This window comes from Vombatus ursinus, unplaced genomic scaffold, assembly GCF_900497805.2.
Source record: "Vombatus ursinus unplaced genomic scaffold, bare-nosed wombat genome assembly UNPS02010193.1, whole genome shotgun sequence".
NCBI lineage: Eukaryota > Metazoa > Chordata > Mammalia > Diprotodontia > Vombatidae > Vombatus > Vombatus ursinus.
In genome coordinates this window covers 8,495,903-8,515,243 of record NW_020949971.1, presented here as the reverse complement: position 1 = coordinate 8,515,243, position 19,341 = coordinate 8,495,903, and the positions used below count along the sequence as shown (strand labels likewise).

Sequence of the window (19,341 nt, the reverse complement as noted above, 5' to 3'; positions counted from 1 at the left end):
TGAAATACGCATGTATAAATAAGCATGCTTATTTAGATAAATAAGTATTTATAGAACACTTAGCAGAAAAGAATGCTAAAATAGAAATGAGATTTTGTCTAATTGTGCTCACTAGAGTTGTGGTACTTTGCATGTGATACTCAGTGTTCTTTAATGACAGAAAGGAAGATTTTTTAAAAGGCTTTTTAATTATTTCACTAATGATTCTTACAGCCGGTGTTCAAGACTTTACCGGGGCTGAAGATAGCACGGCTGGAGCTGGGAGGAGCACTGAACACCCCCCAGGAGAAGATTTTTGTGGCTACGGGCTCAGAAATCAGAGGTTTCACGAAGAGGGGGAAGCAGTTCCTTTCATTTGAAACTAACCTCACAGAAAGCATCAAAGCCATGTATGTTGATTATTTGATTTTTTTTCAAACATACTAGGTCTTCTGCAGGCTGAGGAGTTTTTCACCAAGCCTTATGTCTGAATAGATTATGGTGCTTGGGGACAGCTTCAAGGTCTGCCTTCCCCTGGGGCACAGTGTGGAGGCCAAATACACTCCCTGAAAGATCTGATCCTTAGTGCAGATTCTTAAAATCTGGCCACTTGTATTGGCGTCACAAATATGGCAGACTCTCTAGGAATCTCACCCATCCCAACAGTGTTTTAATAAACACACTACTTGGACTGAAAGGAGGCTCGAATGGTCGGATTCTTTCAAGACAGACCCACACCCTTTTACTCTTGCGTTTTGGGGTTTCTGGTACCCCAACCTGCAACATTATGGTTCACTGACCAGGAAACTGCCTAATCTCAAACCGTTCTCCAGCCAAAACTGATTTTAGCAGAGTTATCTACGAATCTCTACAAATGACTTGGAACCAGAGAAGCAGAGTACCTCTTTCAGAGCTTACCCTGAGAATGAGGTTTATTCCAGAATGTTTTAGAGAAGATATTTCTAAGTTCTAGACAGCTATATGGGACACTGGGGACTCGAGACAATCTATGCTGATTAAATGGACATTGGGAGTGGGTTACTAGGATACGAGGAGGCTTGGTGTTATTTAATTATGGTGATCATCATTGTGTTGCTTTGGCCTTTGGTTTCCTAAGAATTTATGTTTTCTGAGTTAAATCTCCCCTCTCAAAATTAGACCACTGTGAGCCCTCTAAGTAGTTTGATCTGTAGTTTACCTAGTGAGTTTATTTAACAAGGTATTTATGTCACCATTATTGTACTTAGGCTTTGTATTAGCTGTTGTACTAACTCCATGAGAGATGAGAGGATTCTTCCCAGTGGTCTTTTCTTGGTACATAAATTTGGTAGTGAGCATGAACACATTAAAAACCTTATAAATTGGGCTTAGAGATAAGCAATTCATGAGGAGATGTGGCTGGCCCTTCCCACGTGAATTAAAGGATGGAACTGAGAGAATTGTGTGAACCAGACAGTCTCTGTCTGGTAAAACTGGTTCCATTTTGTAACTTAAGTTTCATTTTCCTGTAAGTGCCACCTGTTTGCTTAAAGTGGGGATTGAGTGACATCCTTTTCAATATCCAGAGAAGTCTACTGGCTCACTCTCCCCACTCCCAATTCCCAAAAGTCACTCATCCTCCTCCAAACCTGGAAAAAAACCTTAGTCTTTCCTTCTTTTAGAAATCAGATTAACTAATCCTGTATCCTGGTTATTCTGTTAATTGTTTGCTTTTGATGCATGTATTCTGAGGGGACTTGGTCCTGATTTTTTTTTTTTTTTGCTAGGCAATTGGGGTTAAGTGACTTGCCCAGGGTCAAACAGCTAGTAAGTGTCAAGTATCTGGTCTGAGACTGGATTTGAACTCAAGTCCTCCTGACTCCAGGGCTGGTACTCTATCCACTGCACAACGTAGCTGCCCCTTGGTCCTGATTTGTTACAAAATTGACATATATTTCTTAATAAAATGATATGTTTGGAATCTAAAAAAAGAAAGAAATATCTGATCCTCAGTTTTATGGTTTTGATATGTTGCATTTCCCATGTGTCCCTCTGCCTTCTTTGTAAGAGCTGTGTAGACTTTTTTTTTTAAACAAAGAAGTAGAGTCAAATTAAAAGACAAACACAGACTTTGGTCATTTACACTGGTTTGGTGCCATCTTGCTCTGTATTAACCTTTTGATGCCAATAGAGCCCGGCTTATGAGTAGGTGATCACTCATTTGATGCCATTTCATGAGAGTCAGAGAAGATCTCTTCCATGTTACATCTTATACAAGGCCTGAGGCCTTTGGATTTGTTCCCTGTAAAATATCCAAGTTGAGCTGGGAGGGGTGGTGCACTGAGCCTTCAGTACATAGTGAAAATAAGTCAAACTTTTCCAAAAGCAGGATCTTCATGAGGATGGGGTGCAAGGAAAAAGTAGAAGAGGTTGGTCCCTAAAGGAGATGGGAGGGAGTACCATAGAGAGGTGAAGAAACTGGGGGCCCTCTGGCCACCCTCTTACTCCTTAAACACATAGGTTCCCAAAGTGGGTGCTAGAACAGTTGGGGAAGGCAGTAGTAGCCTTGGGTGCAATTGGGGGCATTGAATAAAAGTAAGGGAGCAGTGTAAGCATAAGGAAAGAATAGAAGATAACAAAATTTGGAAAAACCATTCGTACGTGCTTCATCTGTTGTGTAACAGAGTCAAAGTTGTAGTGATTACATTATTTTCCAAATAAACACACAAAATGCAAGTATTGGCAAGCAAGCCTGTCATACATCATTGGGAAGTCCAGCATGCATTAGCAGGAATATGTACATGTAATGACTTGTTTACAATATGATACTATACAGTTACATGATGCAATATCACATCATCAAAATTTCAATGTAGAAAAACCCCCACAAATTTACAATAAATTATTAAATTTAAGATGTCATTTTTTAAAAAAAATTATATTTTTTTGAAATGCCGCAAATTTCAAAAAAAGCCATTAAAGGATTAAAGAAATTAGATTTGGGGGGGGTCACTGAGTAATTTTTTTTTAAAGGGGGCAGTAGGCCAAATGAGTTTGGGAACCTCTGCATTAGACTGATGCTGAGTACCACTTTAAACTCTTTTCTTGAATTGGTTACAAGGATCTGGCCACAATGTATGGAAAGCTTCAGTAGTCCCATTGTTAGAGTAGGCACAATTGTAGACCACCCAGAGACAGGCCATTCGGGTGCTTCGTGTTCAAATTGGAATGATATGAGATGCCGACAGACCAGCTAACACTTAGGGACAAAAGGAATTATACTTAGCCTGAGCAGGGAAAGAATATTCAGCATAGATCCAGATCCAGCCACCCATAGGACATCCATCAAGTCTGAAGGCACTGACTCCTTGTGGGCTGGCCTTTTGTGTCCCAGCTCACCAGGATGCTGCCTCAGTGCATTAAAAGGCCTAGTTTCTTTGACCAATCAAGCCTTGGAGATGGTTCTTCTGCCTTTTGGAGAAGGAAAGAATGAACAAAAAAAACTTGCTCAGCCCATAGGACAGTGACTTGAGTAGATATTACTCTTACCACAGTGACCAATTATACTTTACAAATAATTTTTAAAATTCAGAGTTTGCCATCCGAGCTGTTAAGAGTCTCCTCTTAGTGTGCCGTAAGATTTTAGGAAAAACAAATTATTCATAAGATAACTTCGTCTTTAATCGGTCACTTAATTGTTTTCATTAATACACAATTGCATTTCTAGTGTCTCTGCTTTCATTTCTTCCAGTTTAAATTTTTCCAGGAGAATGCTGGAATGGCTTTTCTTCAAGATTCTCATAAAAATTATAGCGACATAAGTTGTATAGTAACATAATACAGAAATTGTAAAAATTGTAGCAACATAAAAATTGTATGTAGCCACATAATACTGAAGAGGTAGAAATCAAGGAGGGAAGTGAAGAAAGGCATTACAGGCCCTCGAGGTCCTAGGATAATCCTAGCGTTTGGTAGGAGTGAGCTACTTTACATTGGTCTCAAAAGAAAGCTGAGTGGTCAGGTTGCTGTTTCGAGAATTGGCTTTTTAATTGCCACCTTGTCTCTTGCTCCCAGGCACATCTCTGGCTCAGACCTCTTCCTCTGTGCCAGCTACATCTATAACCATTACTGTGACTGCAAAGACCAACATTACTACCTGTCGGGGGACAAAATCAACGATGTCATCTGTCTCCCAGTTGAAAAATTGCCTTGTATTGTACCCATCCTGGCCTGTCAGGACAGAGTGCTTCGAGTTTTACAGGTGGGTAACTATTGTTGACTTCCTTCTTTTACATATTTAAGCCATATTCAATTCAAGGGGCATTTAGGAATACAAAGACAAGTTCCTGGACTGGGGGAATAAAACAGATAAGTAAATAATCCTATACTAACATAAAGCAATTTCAGAGAGAGTGGGGAATGAGGAAAGGCCTTATGTAAGATGTGCTATCTGAACTGCCCTTCGAAAGATGCTAAGGATGCTGCAAAGAGAAACTGAGGACATGGGGGACATTGGGGAATGCGAACAAGCAACAGTCCAGTTTGACCACACACAGACACAGACACAGACACGTACATACACACACACACACACACACACACCCCTCCTAATTTAAAATAATAGTAATTACTAAAGAAATTTATCCAAAGATACTTCTATAGAGAATCCTATTCTCTATGTCACTATGTTAGTAACTTAAATGCTACATTGAATTTCTATTTTAAACTGTCTTGTTAGTTTGAGACGATGTGCACGGTGTTTTGGCCATTGTTAGGGAGATGGGGTTTAATGAGCAGTATCCAGTTTTGTTGTATGGAGACTATTCTGATCCCAAATTTCTGGCTATATCAAGGCAAGCATGCTACTCTCCAAGGACTTCCATGACCCTATTCTCCTCTTCTTTTTTTTTTAATTTTGTTATGTTGATTTTTTCCCACTTAATACTATTTTATTTTTCCCAATTACATGTGAAGATAACTTTCAGCATTCGTTTTTATAAGATTTTGAGTTCCAAATTTTTCTCCCTTCCTCCCTTCCCTCCTCCTTCCCAAGACAGCAAGCAATCTGATATAGGTTATGCATGTACAGTCATGTTAAACATATGTCCACATTAGTCATGTTATGAAAGAAGAATCAGAACAAAAGGGAAAAAACATGAGAAAGAAAAAACAAAAAAAAAATGAGTATGCTTCAGTCTGCATTCAGACTCCATAGTTGATTTTCTGCACGTGGATAGCATCATGAGTCTTTTGGACTTGTCTTGGATTGTATTGCTGAGAAGAGCTAAGTCTGTCATAATTGATCATCACACAATGTGACTGTTACAGTGTACAACGTTCTCCTGGTTCTGCTCACTTCACTCAGCATCAGTCCATACGAGTCTTTCCAGGTTTTTCTGAATTCTGCTTGCTCATCATTTCTTATGGAACAACAGTATTCCATTACATTCATGTACCACAACTTGTTCAGCCATTCCCCAATTGATGGGCATCCTTCTCATTCTTTGCTACCACAACACGCTATGCTCTTCTACTTCTGTGAGGCAGTCGGGGGTTAAATGACTTGCCTAGGGTCACACAGTAGTAAGTATCGTGTGTTTGAGGCTAGATTTGAACTCAGGTCCTCCTGACTCCAGGGCTGGTGTTCTATCCGTTGTGCCACCTGGCTGCCCCTCTTCTTCTACTTCTTAAAGTCCAAGGAAGAAGACTCATGAGAGGAATCAGGATACATGGTTGGGGTGGATGTAGGGAGAATCATGGACAGCTCGGTGGCACAGTAAATAGAGTGCTGGGCTTGGAATCGGGGAGACTCGTCCCAATGAGTTCGAATCCTGCCTTAGACGTTTTCTAGCTGTATAAGAAAACCCCAAGTGCAGTCATGAAAAGTCAAACACGACCGGAATGACTGAACAGCAGCAAAGGGAGAATCATGTCCTTAGCTTAGATCACCCTGAGTCCAAGCCAGTGATTTATGTCAGTGATAACTTTACAATTAAGCAAATTAAAAATAAAATATTTCAAGCAGGAAAAAACATCCATGAACGTTATTTTAAACATTAATCTGTCCATTTTCCCAATAAGCCCTTTGAGGGGGAGGCCATGTCTGCTGAATTTGGCCGCTCCCTGTCTCCCAGTGAGCCCAGGGCTCTGCCCGCAAGTGAGACTTCACAGGTTTGTTGTACAGTGGTGGGGTTCCCCGCTTCCCCTCCCCTGCTCTCCTGCCCTTCCTCCTTCTCTTCCCGTAGTTTTCTGGCTCAGACTCCTTTTCAGTCTTGGCAGAACCAAGGGTGTCTTGGTGCCAGCATGTATAGGCCAGTGAGAGCCCATTGTTCAATTTTCATCATGAGCAATTAAACCTTGGAAACTGATAAATGCTACAAATCAGGGCTTGATTTGTTATTTCGTTGATTGTCTAGACTTAAGAAAATGATGAAGGAAAATGTTAACAATGCAGATTAACCTCGGGTACATGTGTCATGGGTACATTCCCTGCCCCCCCACCCCTCAAACCAGTCATTAAACATTTACTAGCACTCCCCTGGGTAAAACTCATGCAGAATACCATATTTGAATACTTACAATGGTAGGTATGCGTGCTCTTATTTCAAAGACATGATTTTGAGTTCCATTATTTTTCATTGTTTTCCTGTTGTGTTTTTCTGCAGGGGTCTGATATGATGTATGAAGTGGAAGTCCCTGGCCCCCCCACAGTCCTTGCCTTACACAATGGGAATGGTGGTAAATAGATGGCCTTTTGGTTCTCAAGTAGAAGAGCATGTTAAGTTGTTTATAGCCTAGGTTAAAGGTTCTGATCAACACTACATAAGTTTTATGTTTGTGATATTCTTTTACAGTATTTTTTTAAGTTAAATGATGAATTTATTATATATTTTAAAAGAGAAGCCGTCTGTACATTATAGAAATTTGTGGTTTCATGCATAATTCTCTTCTGTTCTGCTGTTCCATGTATATGTGGAAATGACCATTTTATTTGATATTTGTAAGTTCAGAAGAAAAACAATTAAAAAAAAAACAAACAATAACGGGGAATCAGAAAAACCTTTAGCATCCCTAGTAAACAGCACACAGAATCAGCTCAGACTTCACAGTATGTTTTTAAAGAAATAAATAAGGGGCAGCTAGGTGGTGCAGTGATAGAGCATTGACCCTGAAGTTGGGGGACCTGAATTCAAATCTGGCCTCAGACCAAACACTTGACACTTACTAGCTGTGTGACCCTAGGCAAGTCACTTAACCCCCATTGCCTCACCAAAAAAAAAAAAAAAAAAAAGAAATAAGCTTTATGGGGCTGTCTATGGAGACCTGGGTTCTAGTCCTGCCCCCTGCTGTGCCACAGAATCATTGCAATATCTCTCAGGGGTCATGTTCCTCACCTATTGAAATGAAGGGGTTGAAATAATCTCTTAAGGTCTTTTTACAAGTCAAAACTCCAGTAATTTTATGACCACCCCTAAAAGACATGTTCGTATTAGCTCTTTTTTTCTTTAATACGTATTTTGTAGTTTCAGTGAATGGTGAGTGTATATAGTTACTGGAAGCCTGACTTTTGTACCTACAAAGGATAGTTCTATAAGTATTTTTTCAAACTAAAAGAACCCATAAAACATAACCCTATTATAATATCATTTGTATTACAAAGGTCAAATTCTATAGCTTAAAATATTCCTATTCATTCAATCAGCAAACATTGATTACCCACTGTATGCAGAGAATTGTACTAGTGTGGGCAGAGAGACAGAGCTTAGAGGAGACATTGTCTCCACTTCCATGGATCATGACTGGGAGAGTAAAATGCAAGCACAGATCATTGCACTATCAGCTGGTACAATGATGTGAGATGCCCTGGTTGACTGGAACGTAGAGCGTGTGCATGGAGTAGAGTCATGTGTGAAAAGTCTGGGAAGGAAGGCTGCAGCCAGATTGTGAAGGACTTTACACCCCAAGTAGAGTAGTGTCTCTCCTGCCGGCCACGTGGAGAAGCCTGGGGTGGGGGTGGGGGTGGGGGTGGGGGCGGGGCCAGCCAAATGGCCTGACTCTGCTTTAGGTGTGAGCTGTGGATTGGAGAAGGGAGAGCCTGGAGGCAAGGAGGCCAGCTAGGAGGTCATCATGGTGGTTGAGGTAAAAGGCATTGTGGGTCTGAACTAGGGAAGTGGCCAGTACCAAGAGGCTGTGAGTACCTTGGCAATGGGGACCGTGTCTTCTGTGTACCCGTAGGACCTAGCGCAGTGCCTGGGGTATGGTAAGTCATAGGTGAAGGCTTGCTGCTATCCATGGATAGCCAGAAGGGGAGTGTTTGACTCCCAACATCAGCCTTTTTCAGACTCATTTACAATTTAGGTAGCTTAAAAACTTAGTGATTGCTGTGGTGTTTGGAGGCTTATGGGATTCCTGTAGTTTTTTCTGTTTATCAGGATAAGAACTTTAGGGAAACTCAGAGCCCATGGTACTGTAACTATAGCAAGACAATGATCTGCTGATGAAGAGATTGTTATTTTATTTTCTCCATTTTCTCTTGTTTATGGGCCCAAATTTCCTAATTCCCAATAACACGTAATTTGGTTAAAAGCCGAAAAGTGTTCGTTGCTGGTTGCAGCCCATTTGGGCATCTGACGGTGCAGCTAATTAACACTTCAGAAGAAGATTCTCTGTATGACCACTGCAGACACCCGGAGATTTATGGGAACAAAAGGGCATTTCTTTCATAACCATTGCCCCAGTTATCATAAAGTACCACATAACTTTAAATATGATGTCCTTTTAAAATTTAAGTTTATGTTCTGGTAAATATGGTAGTTGGTGTGTTCCACCTTTAATACTGACTGGTTGTGGGCACCTTTGAAAGGTGAATCTACAAAGTTATCAATCAGATCATGTATCTGTATGGTTACAGATGCAGAGAGTGAGCTTTTGTGAATGGAGGGAGTTCTCGCACTGAGGAGGAAATCATTCTTTGTAGTATTGGCATAAATACAGGGTGTCCCAAAAGTCCAAGGGCTGTTCTAATCAATTAAAGCTTCAATATTAATTACATTAATATTGAATTACTTAATTAAAGTTTAAATAATTTTATTTAAAAAGCTTTAATATTAAATAAATTAATTTCATATTAAAGCTTTGGTAGTTTAAAATGGCATCAAACGCTTTTGGGGCACCAAAGCATTTTTAAAGATCTGGCATTTAAAAGAGTCAAGGAAGAGCTTGGAGCTTGGAGATGGAGAGATTTGAATTCTAGTCCCAGCCATTTGCAAGGTCACCTCTCCAGATCCCTTAAGACAATGGGGCCAGACCTGAATGTTTCTGAGGTCTTTTCTAGGCCTAACATTCAATAAACATGCATCCAGAAACTCATTCAAATTGTTTTTCATTGCATAGGATTTAAGTTTTTCCCCATCAAACTGTTAGGAAAATAATTTGTTTCTTAAAGGTTCTGTTGTAAATGGGAGAAACATTCACCTCACCTTGATTCCCTAGGTGAATCTGGAGAGGATCTTCTGTTTGGAACCTCCGATGGAAAACTTGGGATTATTCAGATTGCCACGTCCAACCCAGCACATAAATGGGAATTAAGAAATGAGAAGAAGAGAGGAGGTCTGTCGTTTGTCGTTATTTGGGGACTCCAACTCTCCAGTGGGATTTGTATTAAATCTGTAGCCATAATTTGATGGGGACAATAATTCTTGCCTTACCCCTCAGGGTGGTCATAATGGTCAAAAGCAAATGAACATAAAATGCTTTGTGATTGAATATAATGGGATGTAAGTGAGTTGTTAGTATTATTTCATCCATTCACTTTTCAAGGATGACTAACTTAAAAGAGTCTTCATTTCCTTTTCTCCGTGGCCTCCTTGAATTGCTGTGTTTATTGGGACTGATCCTTTCTAATTCTGTATATAAGAATGTTTTTCAGAAGGAATCATTCCATCTTAAAGTCAAGACTTTTCCTTTTTTGTTTCAGTCCTCTGATATTCTCTTCCTTTTTATTTCTTCAGTTTTAAGGTCTATATTTATCATTATTATGGGATGCAAAAAAGAAATACTTAATGTGCTTTTCCTTTCTATATAAAACAAGTTAATTGTTGTTTAAAATATGATACTTTGATTTGTAAAATCATCTTTAATCAGTTTGAGCCCTAGATTTAGCCCTGTGGCCGATGTGGGTAGGATGGCCACGAAGTAAAATAATTTTCCAGCCCAAGATAACTTAGGAGGTTGGCAGGAAAGGTCTGTCTTACCAGAGTGATGGCTGGGCCTGGAGCAGGCTGTGCCCCAGAAAGTCAGTAGCAGGCCTTGGAGGCGGCAGCTTCAGGAGCTCTCAGTCCACAGATGCCAAGGGAGTCAAACAGCTGGTCAGAAGGAGATAACAGGGGACCCTTTGCTGGCACTGGGTGCAGGACTCTGTTGTATTGCCGATATATGGTTCTGGATTGCATTCCCAGGATGAGAAGGAGCATGTGCGCTAAGGCTTATGGCTGTAGGACCCTAATCACAGTTCCAGGGTGGAGGAGAATGCTTGCAGCTGCCCACAGGAGAGCAGGAGCCCGAGCTTCAGATCCCAGGCAGAGAGGAGCACCGACACTTGTGGCCTCAGGAAAGCGGGAGCCCAGGTCACAATTCCAAGGTCATAAGGAGCAAAAGCATTTATGGCCATCGGGGAGCAGGGGCCCTGGTCACAGTTGTAGGGCAGAGAAGAATGTTTGTAGTGTCTTATAGACCAGTTGAGCCAGGACCATACCTTTCCTTAGATCAGGCCTGCACAACATTCGGCCCATGGACTGCTTGCAGCCTGCAAAGGGATTTCAGGTGGCCAGCGAAAAATACAGAGGATATAAAACAGGCCTGCACAACGTACCGGCCTGCGGGCCATATGTTGTACAGGCCTGCCTTAGATCATTCCACCTTGGAAAAATGAAAATTTATAGCCCCCCCCCCCCCCCCCCAGTCCCGTGAAAACAGCAGCATGAAAACCCTGAAGCTCGAGACAGTGCCCCCTTCACCCTGGGAACAGAGCCCAACTTTAACATAAAGTTCAAAGTCAAGAAATAGGCTGGAAAAATGAGCAAACAACAACAAAAAGAACCTGCCCATAGAAAGTTACTGTGATGACAGGAAGATTAAGACACAAACTCAGAAGAAGACAACAGTTAAAACAGCTACACGCAAAACTTTAAAGAAAAATATGAATTGGTTTCAGGCCCAAAAAAAGAATTCCTAGAATAACTTTAAAAAGATTTTTAAAAATCAGATAAAAGAGGTAGAAGAAAAATTGGGAAAAGAAATGAAAACGATGCAAGAAAATGATGAAAAAAGAGTCAACAGATTGGTAAATGAGACACACCAAAAAAATACTGAAGAAAACAAACACCTTAAAAAAACAGAATTGGCCAAATGGAAAAGGAGGCACAAAAGCTCACTGAAGAATTCTTTAAAAATTAGAGTTGGACATGTGGAAGCTAATATCCCCTTGAGATATCAAGAAACAATAAAACAAAAATCAAAACAATGAAAAAATAGGAGAAAATGTGAAATATCTTATTATCTTATTGGAAAAATATCTGACCTGGAAAATAGATTGAGGAAAGACAATTTAAGAACTGTTGGATTCCCTGAAATTCTCTCCTCCTCTCTCCCCATCCCTCTACAAGCCTCCTCTGCCCTCTCATTCTGCAAGGTAGTCAAGAACCCCCTACATTTGGTAACAAAGTCCCCTCGATCCTTACCCTCTTCCCTTTACAGTCTTGATGTCTTCCTAGCATTACAGACATCTCTGACTCCCTCAAAAGACACTGTCCTTAACCACATTCTGCGGGAGTAATAATACTCATTGACACCATTTATGGAGAGCTTTATATGTCTCAGGCAAGTATTGCTGTTACCCTCATTTTTTAGGACTGAGTACACCTTCTTCCTGAGGCCGTGGGCCAGACAGTGGAGGAGTGGCATCGTGGCAGCTTCCAGACTGTCCCTTGGCTACTTTGGGGGTCACCTACTCTGTCTTTACCACCCAGCCCAGTCCTCTCCACGGGTCATTCTTGATCTTTTATGAAGCTCAGTCCCTGTATCACAGCTGTTTTCTCCATTCCCACCCTCATACTTGGGGACTTCATATATATGGTGATATCTCCCTAAACACCCACATCTACTTACTTCATCAACTTCCTTAACTCCCATAAGCTCCACCGTCATTCTGCTTCATCCTCACAGAGTGATGGTCGTATCCTCGATCTGCCTGGGCCCCGAGGGCTATTCGGATCCTGAACCTTGTCCAGAATTCTGCAATTTCCATCTCTGATCATAATCTCCTAGCCCTCTGTCTCTTCACAAACCTCACTGTAACATCCCATCATAGCCCAGTGGCACAGTGGATGGAGCAGGTCCTGGAATCAGTAAGACCTGAGTTAAATTTGGCCTCAGACACTAGCTGGGTGACCCTGGGCTAGTCAACTTCTGCCTCAGTTTCCTCAACTGTAAATGAAGATAATAATAGCGCCTACTTCCCGAGGTTATTCTGAGGATCAAATAAGACATTTGTAAAATGCTTAGGACAGTGCCTGGCATGTAATTGGTGCTTAATAAGTGCCTATTTCCTTCCTTCTTTCCTTTCTTCCCATCCTGCCACCCTTCTCTATTCATCAAAAGCATTCATATTGCTCAATATTTTAGCACTTTACATTATGGTGGTCATTGTGTAAATGATTCTACTTCTTACTTCACTCTGAGTCACTCAAATCCAATGGACATTCAAGTCAAGACTTCCCCCTTAATATTTTAGGGGCATGTGTCTAGTGGTAGTATTGCTGATTCAGAGAGTACAGGTTAGCCAACCCACAGTTCCACCAACAATGCATTAATGTTCCTGTACTCCCAGAGCCCTCCAACAATTGTCATTTTCATTTTTTGTCATCTTCACCACTCTGCTGAGCCTAAGGTAGAATCTCAATTGTTTTCACGTGCATCCAATAGTAATAATAGCATTTATATACACTTTAAGGTTTGCAAGTTCCATATATTATCTCTCTTGATCAACACAACAACCCTTTGAGATGGGTGCTATTTTGAGATGGGTACCCATTTTATAGATGAAACTGAGGCTCTGTGAGTGCCACTTGCCTAGAGTCAGAAAGCTAATAAATATCTGAGTTAGGATTCAGACTCAGGTCTTCCAGTCTCTAAGTCTGGCACTCTCTCCATCAGACCCCTAGTGCCTTGAAATTTTCTTGTTATCAGTCATTTGGAGCATTTTTATATGGTTATTGATAGTTTGTCTTTGTATTTTGAGAGAACTGCCTGTTCACATCCTTTGCTTATTTATCAATTGAGGAATGACTCGTTTTTATGTTTGAATCGGTTCCCTGTACATTTTGGTTACTGGTACTTTTGCAAAGGAATTTGATGCAAAGATTATTTCCTCCCAGTTAACTTTCCCTTTCTCTTTCTAACTGCGTTGATTTTGTTTGATGATTTTTTTTTCACTTTTATGCAATCAAAATTATCCATTGTGTCTCCCAAGATCTCCTCTGTCCTTTATATAGTTAAGAACTTTCCCCCTGTCCAATTATAAAATGCATCCCCTTTTCTGATCCTCTTAATTTGTGAATCATGTGACTGGTATGTGTGAGGCACTTCCCATGCTATGGTCTGTGCCTGATGTCCAGCAGACTCCTTTTTAACTTCCTCAGCAGGCTGTCACCCATAGGTGGAGTCTTTCTCCCAGCCTCCACCGCTGCAGCCCACTTCCCAGAGCTGGCTCTGACTTCCCGCTTCCTCCCGGCTCTCTGGTCTGGATGGAGGTGCTTCCTTGACCATGGCTCCACTGGGGGCCCTTTTTGCATGTTTGCAAGAGTTTGTTCAGGAAAGCTGTGCTTCTTTGGGACCATTCACACCACTGCCTAGCAGTAGACCCTCTGGGCCAGAGGGCATGGACATCTTAGCCACTTTCTTACTGAAAGTGCATATTGAAATGACCTTGTATTGCTTGTGTTTATTTTTCTGGACTTGTATGTCATCTCTTCCAGTTTCATGTGGGTTTCTTGAGGGCAGGAATGGTTTCATTTTTTTTATTTTTCTGGCAAGGCAATTGGGGTTAAGTGACTTGTCCAGGGTCACACAGCTAGTAAGTGTCAAGTATCTGGTCTGAGACTGGATTTGAACTCAGGTCCTCCTGACTCCAGGGCCGGTGCTCTATCCGCTGCACCACCTAGCTGCCCTGACGGTTTCATTTTGATCTTTGTACCTTCATCCCTTTGCTAAATAAGTAAATGAGGGAACGAACGAATGAATGAATGAATGAATGAATGAATGAATGAATGAATGAATGAATGAAAGAAATAGGTGCTTTAATAAATGTTTGGTGGATTTAAGATGACGGTGATGACAGCACCAGCTAGCAGTTCCATCATGCTTTGAGGTTTACAAAGTTTTTAATGTACTTTTTTTCTCATTTGATTCTTACAATAATTCTGTGAAGTGGGTGCTTCAGATAATATCAGCACCATTATAGAGATGAGGAAACTGAGGTAGCCTAGAGATGTTAAGTCCCCTAGATGGGAAGTGTTGTTGGTGGGATTTGCACCCAGACCTATCCTGACTTCAAGTCCAGTGTTTTTTTCCTACTACACCATATTGCTTTTCAGTAAGATCCTGAGTAGAATAGATTAGATAAAAATTGCCATCAGTGAAGTTATTATTTAATCTCAAACTGAAGAGAGTAAGGTTTAAATGTTAAACGTTTGTTATGTGAATCCCAGTTCTGTTTCCTTTCTTATATTTTGGGAATCATTAACTTGCATCTTGCCTCTTTCCTCCTTGTGGATTGTACTGAAATCCAAACAGTCCCTGCCATCAAAGTCAAACTAAAAGTTCATTGATAAATAAAATGCCAACAGTTTTTTTTTTCATAGAAACAAAATAAATAGTAGTTTTTCAGGTTAGCTTTATTTAACCTCAAGTTTAATCGGAGTCACAGGGAGTCCTTGAGATGAGGGATACACTTAATGAGATTAGAGTACTACCATTTTGGCTACTTTGTGATTTAAATGGTATTTATAGGCCAAGCCTTGTTCATGACATTGTTTCTAGGAGGGCAAAGTGTGTTCTGCAAGCCACAGAAGGAAGAGTGGCTGGGGCCGGGGGCAGGGGGTGGGGTGGGGGGGTGGGGCGTGTTTAATGTCAGACCCACGTGCATGTGGAGCCCTGGTGCTGGCACAAGGGACTCTCAATACTTTGGTTTCCCACAGAGAACTAATCCCTGACACACTCACGGTTAAACCTTGATTCCCACCTCAGAGTACGAAGCGCTGCCTTGAATTCAAACCTCATTACAAGCGTTCGCCTGCAGTCATGCTGTGTGTCTTTTTCTTTCTTAAATAAAGGCGTTCTGTGTGTTGACTATTTTGATATCGTGGGAGATGGCGTTAAAGACCTGCTTGTCGGCCGAGATGATGGAATGGTGGAAGTGTATGGTTTTGATGCTGCCGGTGAGCCTGTGCTCCGGTTTGACCAGGTGAATCTTACTGTTGGTAGCACTTTTCCTGCATTGAAGAAGTGGAATAATAATGATGATGATGATAGCTAACACTTGTATAGTGGCTTAAGGTTTGCTTGCAGAGTGCTTTACATGTTATTTCATTTGATTCTCACAACAAACTTGGGAGGCAGGTGCCGTTATCATCATCATCTCCATTTTACAGGTGAGGAAACTGACACAGACGGAGGTTAAGTGACTAACCCAAGGTTACCCAGCTAGCAAATGTCCGAGGCAGGATTTGAACCCAGCTCTTGGCGTGTAGTGGATAGAGTGCTGGGCCTGGAGTCGGGAAGACTCATCTTCTTGAGTTCAGGTCCTTAACTAGCTGTGTGACCCTGGGCAGGTCACTTCACCTTGTTTGCCTCAGTTTCCTCATCTGTAAAATGAGCTGGAGAAGGGAATGGCAAACCACTCCATTATCTCTGCCAAGAAAATCCCAAATGGGCTCATGAAGAGTTGGACCCAACTGAAATTACTGAGCAACAGCGGTAACAACAGCTTCCTCTCTTTGGGTCTGGCTCTTGAGCACTGTACCATCTAGCAGTCCAGAAGTGAGATTCAGTGGGTTTAGTTGATCCAAAAATGTTTAATTTTTATGTTTTGTCTAGATGCATTGTGTTTTATAGTTTAAGACACTATCAGGAAGACCTGAGTTCAAATATGGCCTCAGACGCTTACTAGCTGTGTGACCTTAAGCAAGTCTCTTAACCCTTTTTGCCTCAGTTTCCTCATTTGTAAAATGAGCTGAAGAAGGAAATGGCAAACCACTCTTGTATCTTTGCCAAGAAAACCCCAAATGAGGTCACAGTGAGTCAGACGTGACTGAATAACAACCGAATAACAACTGGGCTTGACTCGGGCCAGTCCCCTAGTAGTTTATTGGAACAAAATGAGATACTTGTAGGTCATTCAAAATTGAACAAAAAGGGATTTACTTAGCCTAAAATAGAAGAAAGATATTTAGTAAGGAAAAGCATCGAGGACGCTTTGAGTTGATTCAGCTGAGTAAAGCTTCTTTGTCTGAGCCACCCTTTACCCACTGTGATCCACCAGCGCCATTGGAGTGCCTGCTGCTTTGTACTTAGGTGATGAGGAAGGCATGTAAAGAGGCTGATCCTTTAGTCCCCTGAGCCAACCAAGTCTTGAGGATGGTTTCATTGCCTTTTAAGGAAAAAAGTAGCCTAACTTGCATGGAGTGGGGAGGGTTAGGATATTGTTCCCACCATTAGGTTATTCTCGTAAAAATTTTGTAAACCGCCCCAAATCTGTAGCTAACATTATATGTAACATGAAGCTATTAGAATCAGGAGGTACAAAATAAGAGTATACTCTTGCACTATTTCTATTTGACATGGTATTAAAATGCTGATAATTACAATAAGGTAGAAAAAAGAAAATTAGAGCAATCAATATAAAAATGAATAAGGTCAAAACATTATTTGCAAGTGACATGATGGCTAGATTAGAAACTAATCAGTCTCAATCAATAAATGAGTTTATCAGGGTTGCATGATAGAAGAAAACCCCATAAGACTTATTTGTGTTCTTTTATCAGCTGACAGAGATGAAGCAGATATGGAAAAGAAATCTTATTTTAATTACAATTATGTCACTTATATGGGATTAAATTAGCTAGACATTGGTGACCTAAATACGGAGAATTGTCAAGCCATAATGTCAAATGAAGGAAGAGCAAAAACATGAGAGAGTCAGTGTCTCTGAATGGGTCAGATCTATAATAGTGACAATGCTTCCTAAAATAATTTATAGTTTTAATGTAATATCGATAAAAATATGAATATATTTATAGTTGAGAAATTAAGTATTAATTTTAGGGGGAAAGCATACTGTGAGCTTGCCCTTTTGTTGTGTATATATATCTATATGTACATATAGATATATATAATAAACTAATGTACGTATATATATGCATATATACTTGGTTTTATTGTTGCTTATAATTGTTTACTTAATTATTTTTAAAGGTGAATTTCAGATTACTTGCCTTTTGAAAAATATTAGAATACAGTTCTCATTAAAACTATCTGAAACTAGTAAAAAATAGAAAAAGAATCCAGTAGAGCACTGGGCAACTTGGTGATGAGTTAGAAGCCTGCCTCCTGAGCAAGTCATATAGGGTCTGTCTCAGTTTCCTGATCTGTGAAATAGGGACAGTAATAGTACCTACTTCACAGGGCTGTTTTGAGGATCAAACAGACAGTGGTTTACAAACCGTAAAATGTTATATAAGTGCTCGTTGTTATTGTTAACCGACTAGAAATACCAGAAACACAAGCACAATGTATAGAAACGATTCATATTTGATGAGCCTGTAGACAAAGATTGGAGGAAAGATTCATAAGCCACTGTTATTGGGAAAATTGGCTAGTATTATGATAAATTGTATTTGTGTTCTCTCTTCATACTGTATATGTGAAATAAATTCCAGCTGGGTCACAGAACCAAATGTAAGAAAATGAATGATAAAAACCATTAGAAGAAAAGAGACCAATATATTTTACCCCCACTGTGGAAAGCAAAGGCATTGAAAACTGTTGTATAAATGGAACAAATCACAGGGGATAAATTAGGCAGTTTTGATCACATAAAAGTGAAAAAGTTCTACTCAAGAAAAAATAATCAAGATTTAAAGAAAGATTTCATGTGGAAAATATAATAGACAAAACCATAACATCTGAAATTTATGAGAAATTAATATAAATATGCAAGGACCACACCAGCTCACCTTTTGATTTAAAAAAAAAAAAGAAAAAATGCTGAAAGGATGTAGTTGATTTATGAAAATGGATACACAGATCCACACATACACTTGAAAATGTGTAGATTGATAAGTAAACGAACAGATTACAGAATAATCAGAGTACTGTTATGGACTATTGTAGGTAGAAATCCATTTTTTAGTGTGAATAATTATACGTGTTTAGTTTAGTACTTAAAACTAAGTGCACAATAGTTTCTTAAAATAAATTTCAAATAGAACACTTATCTTATTAATCCTAGAGTCTATCTTATCATTTGAATCTGAGAATTTACTATGTTCAAGTAAAATAGATTTTTTTTTCTAATTTTGAGATATTTAAAGCTTTTATATTTACATAAGGGCAGCTAGGTGGTACAGTGGATAGAATTCAGGGCCTGGAGTCTGGAAGACTCACCTTCCTGAGTTCAAACTTGGCTTCAGACACTTCCTAGCTATGTGACCCTAGCCAAGTCACTTAACCCTGTTTGTCTCAGTTTCCTCGTCTGTAAAATGAGTTGGAAAAGGAAATGGCAAACCATTCCAGAATCTTAGCCAAGAAAACCCCAAATGGGGTCACAGAGAGTTGGCTGAGACTGAAACACTGAACAACATATATATGTTTATTTGTGTATATATATATAATGTACTATATATATATACATATATATGTATGTCGTTTATGCACAGATTGCACAATTTCATAGTTATACCATTTTGAACACAGGGAGCTATCTCTATATAGTTTAATTTTTGTTTTCAGTGGAGGAAGCCAAGTGGTATAAAGGATTTTTAATGAACTCTTATAATTTAAACAGCAGAACTTTTTCTGAGCCCTTACCAGTCTCGATTTTTTTTTATCACCATGCAAATAGGATCAGCAGTTCTGCCGCTTATGTTAACAAGAAGCCTGATTTTTCAAATGAATGATATCCTGCTTCCTGTATTTCTCATAGGCATTGTCTGAAAGTGTCACGTCCATCCAGGGTGGCTGTGTGGGGAAGGATGGTTATGATGAGATTGTGCTAACCACATATTCAGGTAGAGTAAATGCTTCCAGGCATTTTACCTAGCTGAGTGA

At 40.1% G+C, this 19,341-nt stretch overlaps 1 protein-coding gene across 1 annotated transcript in view; it reads left to right on the top strand.

Annotated features, from left to right (window-relative positions):
- The window catches only part of BBS7 (Bardet-Biedl syndrome 7), a 72,069-nt gene that overhangs the window by 16,927 nt on the left and 35,801 nt on the right, over window positions 1-19,341 (top strand). The window contains exons 4-9 of the mRNA XM_027853754.1: window positions 214-389; window positions 4,033-4,219; window positions 6,624-6,696; window positions 9,451-9,567; window positions 15,348-15,478; window positions 19,217-19,301. Of these exons, the coding sequence (XP_027709555.1) occupies window positions 214-389; window positions 4,033-4,219; window positions 6,624-6,696; window positions 9,451-9,567; window positions 15,348-15,478; window positions 19,217-19,301 (769 nt within the window). The remainder of the gene's footprint in view (window positions 1-213; window positions 390-4,032; window positions 4,220-6,623; window positions 6,697-9,450; window positions 9,568-15,347; window positions 15,479-19,216; window positions 19,302-19,341) is intronic.